The sequence below is a fragment of the Rhinopithecus bieti genome, unplaced genomic scaffold, assembly GCF_001698545.2.
Source record: "Rhinopithecus bieti isolate Rb0 unplaced genomic scaffold, ASM169854v2 scaffold_9899, whole genome shotgun sequence".
Lineage (NCBI taxonomy): Eukaryota > Metazoa > Chordata > Mammalia > Primates > Cercopithecidae > Rhinopithecus > Rhinopithecus bieti.
The window spans coordinates 1,421,093-1,431,375 of NW_016806979.1; the positions used below are offsets into that span (position 1 = coordinate 1,421,093).

Here is a 10,283-nt window from a genome sequence, read left to right on the forward strand (position 1 = left end):
CCCACCACCATGCCTGGCTAATTTTTTTTTTTTGTATTTTTAATGAAGACGGGGTTTCACCGTGTTCACCAGGATGGTCTCAATCTCCTGATCTCATGATCCACCCGCCTTGGCCTCCCAAAGTGCTAGGATTACAGGCGTGAGCCACCGCACCCGGCTAATTTTTGTATTTTTTATAGAGACGGGTTCACCATGTTGACCAGGCTGGTCTCAAACTTCTGGCCTCAAGTGATCTGCCTGCCTTGGCCTCACAAAGTCCTGAGATTACAGGTGTGAGCCACTGTGCCCCATCTAATTACTGTTTCTATGGAGAAATTATTCCATGGGCCAGAAGAACTGGCACATTTTTAGAATTACAGTTTCGTTTTTTTTTTTTTTTTTTTTTGAGTCGGGAGTCTTGCTGTGTCGCCTAGGCTGGAGTGCAGTGGCGTGATCTCGGCTCACCGCAAGCTCCGCCTCCCGGGTTCATGCCATTCTCCTGTCTCAGCCTCCGAGTAGCTGGGACTACAGGCACCTGCCACCACGCCAGGCTAATTTTTTGTATTTTAGTAGAGACGGGGTTTCACCGTGTTAGCCAGGATGGTCTTGATCTCCTGACCTCGTGATCCACCCACCTCGGCCTCCCAAAGTGCTGGGATTACAAGCTTGAGCCACCGCGCCCGGCCCTAGAATTACGGTTTCTAACTTGGGGGCTACCACCTTCAATTTGAGTCATACCTCTTGTTGAGAGTTGAGAGATTATATAGATCATCCTTGGGCTTTTTTCGCCTCTGGAATTGGCATTTACTGAAAGATGTTAGAACTGAGAGACAATAAATAACCTAATTTATAAGCAGATAGGCAGTGACAGCCCCTCGTGTCTATGTGAATCACCCCTCTTGGTGCTCAGACTTGTCATGGTCTCCCTTTCCCGAGGGTGGTGGCCGACTGAGGAGTGCTCATCCTCATGCGTGTCTTTAATCGCTACGGCTCGGATGAAGGTTTTCTAACTCAAGTAAAGTGTGCTCTTTCCCCTGTGTTAGGGTCTCTTGGTCGTGACCCTGTGGGGACCCCGTGGCGCTGTTGGAAATTGTACTTGCTGCATTCCTGTCCCACGTCCCTCCTTAGACAGGAAGGTGCAGACCAGGCCTGGCACGGTGGCTCATGCCTGTAATTCCAGCACTTTGGGAGGCCAAGGTGGGCAGATCACAAGGTCAGGAGTTCGAGACCAGCCTGGCCAACATGGTGAAACGCCATCTCTACTAAAGATATAAAAATTAACTGGGTGTGGTGGTGCATGCCTGTAGTCTCAGCTACTCGGGAGGCTGAGGCAGGAGAATTGCTTGAACCTGGTAGGTAGAGGTTGCAGTGAGCTGAGATCATGCCATTGCACTCCAGCCTGGGCGACAGGGCAAGACTCTGTCTCAGAAAAAAAAAAAAAAAAGAAGGTGCAGACTGAGCCATGTGGCACAGGGTGCGTGGTGCTCCTGCCGGCAGCACTCAGGTCCTGGCTGGGATGTGGAGGCCTCGCCCCTCCCTCTGCATCTGTCCTTCCTCCCCTTTCCGCTTTCATTGTACACAGATATTCTCTGGCATGAGACTTTAGAGTGTAAGGGCCCCGATGAAGTGTGTGCTTTCCTCGAGTGACGCTGAGGGGCCTGTGGAAGGACAGTGCAGAGCTTACCCCCACACTGGGCTGGGCGTCTGTCTCCTCATAGTCTGGTATACTCTAAATTTACAGGCTGTGAAAATTACTTCCTGAGGATCTGGTTTAAAAAACCAGAAATGCATCTCAGATTCAATAGCAGCTGAGGTTTTTCTGTCACTGCCTGTTTGTAGGCCCTGTGATCTTTCCCACGTAAGGATTTCCTGACTGGCTGATTTGTGAAGGGAGTGATAGTTAACTTGTCCTGCCAACCGTTCCGGCAGGGTTACACAAACCCATCAGGACACGTATTTCCTGCTGCTCTACATGGGAAGGGGAGTTTGCAGTTCATCGCAGTGAATTTACCCTTGAAGATTATCCATATGGCCAATTTTGCTGTTTATGAACAGCCTTCGGTTTTATAAGTACTGCTTTCCATTTTTCTCTTATTCTCAACTGCTAGATTTTTCTTTCTTGACTGACCTGTCATGTTAATGATCAATCTAAACACCAGTGCAGGTTTTTTGTTTTTTTGTTTGTTTGTTTTACTCTGGAGACAGAGTCTTCCTCCATTGCCCAGGCTGGAGTGCAGTGGCGTGATCTCAGCTCATTGCAGCCTCCGCTTCCCAGGGCCAAGCAATTCTCCTGCCTCAGCCTCCTGAATAGCTGGGATTACAGGCACCTGCCACCATGCCTGGCTAATTTTTGTATTTTTAGTAGAGACAGGGTTTCACCATGTTTTCCAGGCTGGTCTTGAACTCCTGACCTCAGGTGATCTGCCTGCCTTGGCCTCCCAAAGTGCTGGAATTACAGGTATGAGCCACCGTGCCAAGCCCAGTCCAGGTTTTCACAGTGTCCTAACCAGATGTCTGCACTGTGGCTCCCTGGCGCTCTGTCCAGCCTTTGCCTCTGCTCTCTGTGAGCCCTGCATTCTTTTAGTGCCATTTATGCCACCAAGCACATGGACGAGTGAGGTGCCTGTGTCTTTGCTGAGATATTAGTAGTCGTTTGCACAGGGTTGGCTACCTCCTGAGCATTGAATTTGGGGCAGGGAGAGAATCCTATGCTAGTGAACTATGCGTTCGGAGCAAGTTTGACTCAGGGTTTTGAAGCCATCCATCACCTGCCTCCTATGTGCATTGAGAGCTTCGTGGCGGCCAGCTCTATCTCCTCCCTCACCTTATTTGATTTTTTGGCCGTCAGGTTTGCTTTCTGATGCATGTTTGAAAGCCACGTGCACTATGTTTCTGTTTTCTGATCATAAATGATTGTTTTTGTCAAAGAAACTGAGATAGAGGTATTGAGGGTTTGTTTGTTTTTCTTCCAAAGCTATAACAAATGATGAGAGCCGGGCACAGTGGCTCACACCTGTAATTCCAGCACTTTGGGAAGCTGAGGCGGGAGGATCACGTGGGGCCAGGAGTTAGAGACCAGCCTGGGCAACATAGTAAGACCTTACTTGTAAAACAATAAATAAATGCCTAAAAAATAATGAATTGTAGTCAATGGTAACTTCAGTTCTGGAAGCACACCCTGCGGCAGTGGGCATCTCCCCCATGCCTGCCTCCTCCAAAGGCTTAGGCTGCCCCCATGGCATCATCTGCCCAACTCACTTCAGGGACCTGGTCTAACTGGACCACACTGCCACCTCTCAGCCGTGATCTGTAGTCCCCTTGTCCCCACATGAAGTCATTCTGGAGGTTTTGATGGAGTGGAGACTGGGAGAGAAGAATGGGGTGGGCAGTGGGGAGGGTGAAACCGTGGAGGATCTGGGCTCCCAGGTCTGCCCACGGCCGTGGAGTGGCACCTGCACGTCCACACTGTGTGATGACACCTGGTGGCATCGACTCTGCGTGGTGGCTGTGTAGGTTTCTGTAAGACAGAGGCTACTGTGGATACAATACAATGACTGGATTTGTATTAAAAATAGTTTCCGTCTTGCTCTTCTCCCACCCCTCCCCCATCTCTCTGCCTCCAGATGAATTTGTCCACCCGTCCTTACCGTGAACCTAGGGATCTATCTGCCATTTATACCCCTGGTGTTACTATGAACCAGGAGCCCAAGTGCTGATGACGCTAAGCCTCGCTTTAGGGGCAGATGTTAGGCAATGATTAATAATCTTTTTTTTTTTTTTTTGATTGGAAAAATAAGGTCTCATTATGTTGCCCAGACTGGTATCAAACTCCTGGGCTGAAGCAGTCCTCCCACCCTGCCCTCTCAGAGTGCTCAGATTACAGGCATGAGCCACTGCACCCAGTATTTTCTTTTCTTTTTTTTCTTTTTTTCACAAGTTTAACAATCTTGTTTTCCTGATTCTGAGAGAGCATGTCCGTGGTGGCACCTGTTTGTGGAGCCAAGTGTGTGTGGAGCTGCAGGGTGTCCTGACATGCATGTCTAGGTCTTGTGTTGTGGCCACCCATCCGTTGACTACTGAACTTTTTTTTGTTGTTTTGAGATGGAGTCTCACACTGTCACCCACGCTGGAGTGCAGTGGTGCAATCTCGGCTCACTTCAAGCTCTGCCTCCCAGGTTCACGCCATTCTCCTGTCTCAGCCTCCCGAGTAGCTGAGACTGCAGGCTCCCGCCACCACACTCGGCTAATTTTTTGTATTTTTCGTAGAGACGGGGTTTCACTGAGTTAGCCAGGATGGTCTCGAACTCCTGACCTTGTGATCTGCCCACCTCGGCCTCCCAAAGTGCTGAGATTACAGGTGCGAGCCAGTGCACCCGGCTGACTACTGAACACTTTTTTTTTTTTTTTTTGAGATGGAGTCTCGCTCTGTCACCCAGGGCTGGAGTGCAGTGGCCAGATCTCAGCTCACTTGCAAGCTCCGGCCTCCCGGGTTCACGCCATTCTCCTGCCTCAGGCCTCCCCGAGTAAGCTGGGACTACAGGCGCCGCCACCTCGCCCGGCTAGTTTTTTTTTTTTGTATTTTTAGTAGAGACGGGTTTCACCGTGTTAGGCCAGGATGGTCTCCGATCTCTCTGACCTCGTGATCCGCCCGTCTCGGCCTCCCAAATGCTGAGGGATATACAGCTTGAGCACCGCGCCCGGCCCTGAACACCCTTTTAACTCCTTACCCGACAGACTCTTGAGGGTTCGTTTTTTCTGTTGATCCGAGTGAGGAGTTAACAGCATGGACCGGGTTGAATGCTGTTTGGCAGGCTCTTTCTGAAGGTCTTTCTCTCTTGCAGGTGGTCCTGACAATCAAGTCCACTTGGAAGGGTACAGGTGTTCCAATCAGTGTATGGCGCTCGTCCGTGATGATGATTTGCTGCCGTGCAAGGACGCCCCGGAGCTGCTTACGCCAAGGAGTCTAGCAGTGAAGCAGTTACGGTGCCTGATGTGTTTTATAAGGTAAAAGTATGGTAAGAAAAAGAATTCTGTATAAAAGAAAATTCTGTACAAAAAAGAAAAATAATGGTTCAAACCTGTCATTGAACCTTCTAATTTGGGTGGGCATTCTTGGCCTATAGCCAGCCATTCGTCAGCTGTGGTTGAACCCTCCTTGTCACCAAAGGCTTCTGTCACGTCTTCTGGGCTGGAAATTAGCTACTCAGACTTCCATGCCATTAGGGCTCTCACCAGGAGTGGAGCTACTGCACTGGATTTGGATCAGCAAGACAAATCCGACCGTTGGCAACAACAGGACAGTCTCATTTTTCTAAAGATGAGAAGATCGGGGCCTGGGGGCTATGGTGCTCATGCCTGTAATCCCAGCATTTTGGGAGGTCAAGGGCAGGAGGATGCTTGAGCCCAGACCTCAAGACCAGCCTGGGCAACATAGCGAGACGCTGTTTCTACAAAAAATAGATGGGTGGCATTGAACTAGTGTCCAGCTACATTAGGAGGCTGAGGTAGGAGGATCACCTGAGTCTGGGGAGGTCAAGGCTGCCCTTAGCCATGATCGCTTGCCACTGTACTTACTGTAGCCTGGGTGACAGAGTGAGACCCTTTCTCAAGGATGGGGTTGGAGATGAGAAGACAGTGGGAGATGTTTAGGGACCTTTTTTTTAGAATGCTGTCAGTTGCAGCCTATTCAGATGTTTTTCTTTTTGGTGTTCCTGCTCCTTTTGGGGGCTTCCAGTTACACATATATTTGACTACCTGGAGTTTCCCACAGTTTATTGATACTCTGTTTCATTTCTGTTCAGTCTTTTTCAGTGTTTCATCTTGGATAGTTTCTATTATGTCTTAACATTCATTGATCTGACTTCTACAGTTCTAATCTTGCAGTTAATCTCATCCAGCATATTGTTAATCTCAGACGTTGTTAGTTTTCATTCTAGAAAGTTTAACTTGTTAATTGCTTTCCTGTGTTATCTACTTAACTCTTTGAACATAGAGGATACAGTTATATTAACTTTTTTCCTTCTTTCTTTTTCCCTTTTTTTTTTTAAAGAGACAGGGCTCTCACTATGTTGGCAGGTTGATCTTAACTCCTTGGCCTCCGGCAGTCCTCCGCCTCCAGCCTCCCAAGTGTTGGGTTACAGGCATGAGCCCCACTGCGCCCGCCATATTAACTTTTAATGGTTCTTATATACTAACTCATGTCACCTTAGTTTTCTGCATCAGTTTTTAGTTGATTTGTTTTTCTTTTTTTTTGAGACGGAGCCTCCCTCTGTCCACCCAGGCTGGAGTACAGTGGCGCGATCTCGGCTCACTGCAAGCTCCGCCTCCCGGGTTCACGCCATTCTCCTGCCTCAGCCTCCCGAGTAGCTGGGACTACAGGCGCCGCCACCTCGCCCGGCTAGTTTTTTGTATTTTTTAGTAGAGACGGGGTTTCACCATGTTAGCCAGGATGGTCTCGATCTCCTGACCTCGTGATCCCTCCGTCTCGGCCTCCCAAAGTGCTGGGATTACAGGCTTGAGCCACCGCGCCCGGACGATTTTGTTTTTCTAATTATGGGTTAGCGTATGTGGGTCTACAGCTGCAGTGTGTTTTCTGTGGACCATCTGTCCGTCCGTCCTTGTCACTGGGGTGCTGAGTGTGTGTGGTGTGGTGCTCATTGTGTATCACAAGCCAGAGACTCCAGCAGGGTGTCTTCTAGAGAGGGCTTTCCTTTCCTCCATGGGAAACGTGGTGGTGGTGAGCTGTCCATCTCCATCCAGGTGGCAAGTAGCAGGTCAGAGCTGACTTGCATTTCGATGAGTTGATCCTTCTGTTTTTCTACAATGTAGCCCCTTAGGGGTGCCGTCTGAGAGCCTGGTAGCGCTCTTTGTGAGGTGACAGTCTTCCTTCAATCTTTGTCTCACTGGCCCTGAAAGGCTGGGAGATACAGACTGTCCAGAAGTTTCTCGTTTTTCTCATGCTTCATACAGCTTAATTATGTAGGTATCCCATGTACCTTAAAACTTTTACAAGCATTTTTTTTTTTCTTTTTTTTGAGACAGTCTTGCTCTGTTACCCAGGCTGGAGTGCAGTGGCATGATCTCAGCCCACTGTAGCCTCCGCCCTTGGAGTTCAAGCGATTCTTGTGCCTCAGCCTCCCGAGTAGTTGGGACTACAGACACGTGCCACCAGACCCAGCTAATTTTTTGTATTTTTTGTAGAGACTGTGTTTTACCGTGTTAGCCAGGCCGGTCTTGGAACTCCTGGCCTTAAGCGATTTGCCCACCTGGGCCACCCAAAGTGCTGGGATTACAGGTGTGAGGCCACCCAAAGTGCTGGGATTATACCACACCCAGCTACAAACATCTTGAGGGGGGAGAATGGCTGCATGTTTGAAATTCCTGTATCTCCAGGGTCTCTGCCAGACTCGTCTCCCCCAACACTCACTTCCTGCAGGAGGAGGGAGGGGGCTTTCTGTCTCAGTACCACGGTCCCCTTTGCTGGGGGTCTTCTTGTCTGGTTTGGATTCAGGCCCCTGCCTCTTCTTCCTCCCTCCTACCCAGTTGGACAGGCTGGTCTCGAACTCCTGATCTCAAGTGATCTGCCTGCCTCAGCCTCCCAGAGTGCTGGGATTACATGCATGAGACACTGTGCCTGACCTATATTTTTCTTTTGAAATAGCATCTTGCTCTGTCACCCAGGCTGGAGTACAGGCTGGCGTGATCTCAGCTCATTGCAACTTCTGCCTCCTGGGCTCATGTGATCCTTCTGCCTCAGCCTCCCATGTAGCTGGGACTGCAGGCACACACTACCATGCCCACCTAACTCTTTTGTATTTTTAGTAGAATCAGGGTTTCACCATGTTGCCCAGGCTGGTCTTGAACTCCTGGGCTCAAGCAGTCTGCCTGCCTCGGCCTCCCACAGTGCTGGGATTACAGATGTGAACCACCACAGTGCTGGGAGTACAGATGTGAGCCACTGCACCCGGCCTCTGATTTCTTTCTTTTTTTTTCCCCCTGAAACGGAGTCTTCCTCTGTCTCCCAGGCTGGAGTGCAGTGACCTGATCTCAGTTCACTGCAACCTCTGCCACCTGGGTTCAGCGATTCTTCTGCCTCAGCCTTCCGAGTAGCTGGGATTACAGGTGTGCACCACCACGCCTGGCTAATTTTTATATTTTTAGTAGAGATTGGGTTTCACCATGTTGGCCAGGATGGTCTCGAACTCCTGACCTCATGATCCGCCTACCTTGGCCTCCCAAAGTGCTGGGATTACAGGCGTGAGCCACCTCACCCGTCCTTGATTTCTTTCTTAACGATGTGGATAATCAGCTATATGAGCACGGTTTTGGGAATAAAAATAAACTTTTGTTTCCCTGTTAATCTTTGATGCTTCTGTCATCAGTCGTCTCCATGAGTCATGGAGAATCATGGATTTTCTGGACTCTGTTCTATTCCATTGGCCAATTTTCCTAAACTAGAACTAATACTATACTCTTTTTTTTTTTTTTTTTTTTTTTTTTTTTGAGACAGAGTCTTTCTTTCTCACCCAGGCTGGAGTGTAATGGCGCAATCTTGGCTCACTGCAGCCTCTGCCTCCCGGGTTCAAGCAATTCTCCTGCCTCAGTCTCCCGAGTAGCTGGGACTGGGACTACAGGCCCACGCCCCCACGCCCAGCTAATTTTTTGTATTTTAGTAGAAACAGGGTTTCACCATGTTGCCCAGGCTGGTTTCGAACTCCTGAGCTCAGCAGTTAATCCACCCGCCTCGGCCTCCCAAAGTGGTAGAATTACAGGCGTGAGCCACCATGCCCGGCCTCGTTCCCATGTTGTTTAACGTCTCTTAGAAAGGTTTTCAATTTTCTCTGTGGAGGTCTTACCTATCATTTATTAGATTATTCCTAGGTACTTTATTTTTAACCTATTACAAAATAGCACTATCTTAAAATCACATTTTTAAACTGTTGCTGTTTGAAACAGGTAAATTTTGTATCCAGCAACTGCCATCTGTTCCTCAATATTATCATTTATAAGTTTAGTCTTTCAATATTATCATTTATAAGTTTAGTCTTTCAATATTATCATTTATAAGTTTAGTCTTCCGCATTTCCTACATGCGTTACCCTTTCCGTCATCAGCCCTTCTCATTCTCTGGGCTTGCCGCGATGTTGCCTGCGATGTCCCAAACAGCACTGATGGCAGTGAATGTCTCTGGCACCTTTGTCTTGCTTTTAATCGTAAAGCAAGTGCTTTTAGGATTTTATCGTCAACTGTGAGTTTTCTGTAGGATTATTTTAAGTACCCTTTTCGGGTTGGAAATTTGCTTTTTTATTTCCATGTGTTATTATCAGTTTCTTGCACTTAGGAATGGAGCTCCCTTTTGTCATGAAATATGTGACATTTCCTTAATCATTCTGTTGTTTTCATAGAGTGCTTATTTGCCCGCTGTTAGTGAGAATAGGCTAGAAATACTTCCCAAAATGGTTTATAGCCCTGTAGGATTTGAGACAGATTTCTCATGTTTCAGGAAAATACCAGTTGGAGCAAAGAGAACTGTAAAAGCTGACATTAAAGTCATCCTTTTAGTCCTTCCATGGACTTTGAGGTTGAAGGTAAAATATGCCTTGTAAACAAAACTTGCACCAATATTTGTCTAAGGCTGTTGTTCATCATATTGTGGTCTCTGACAATAAAATTGGAAACAATTGAACAGCCCCATCCCAAGGGGATATTAAGTTACAGCTGGACTCTGGGATAGCATGTGGTTACTAAAGGTATGCGTTTACAAATCATTGAAAGATAAGGGATAAAACTTAGAAAGTAAAATTAAAAGTGCATCTGTACCTCGAGTATAATACCAATTTTTTTGTTTGTTTTTTGAAGACACATATAGGCATTTGCACATCTATGTGGGCATACATTTACATGTACTCACACACGGGGTGGGAGTAGAAGCTTCCTGACTGTCCTTCAGGAGGGAGAAGAGTCTGCAGCTTCCCATATGCAGCCAGTAAGAGAACGAGGAAGAGCTTTGTGGACAGATGAGGGAGCTGTGCGGATACTGATGTTGAAGAAGTGATTTGAAGGCACATCTGTGTCATCATTCACGTGCAGTTTTTTTTAGAAAGCATGGATGTGGGCCGGGCGCGGTGGCTCACGCCTGTAGTCCCAGCACTTTGGGAGGCCGAGACGGGCGGATCACAAGGTCAGGAGATCGAGACCATCCTGGCTAACACGGTGAAACCCCGTCTCTACTAAAAATACAAAAAACCAGCCGGGCGACGAGGCAGGCGCCTGTAGTCCCAGCTACTCGGGAGGCTGAGGCAGGA

At 48.1% G+C, this 10,283-nt stretch overlaps 1 protein-coding gene across 1 annotated transcript in view; it reads left to right on the top strand.

Moving 5' to 3' along the window:
* Positions 1-10,283, top strand: part of NPLOC4 (NPL4 homolog, ubiquitin recognition factor) — a 65,757-nt gene that overhangs the window by 30,464 nt on the left and 25,010 nt on the right. Inside the window, 2 exon segments of the mRNA XM_017879266.1 lie at positions 4,821-4,925; positions 4,928-4,983. Of these exon segments, the coding sequence (XP_017734755.1) occupies positions 4,821-4,925; positions 4,928-4,983 (161 nt within the window).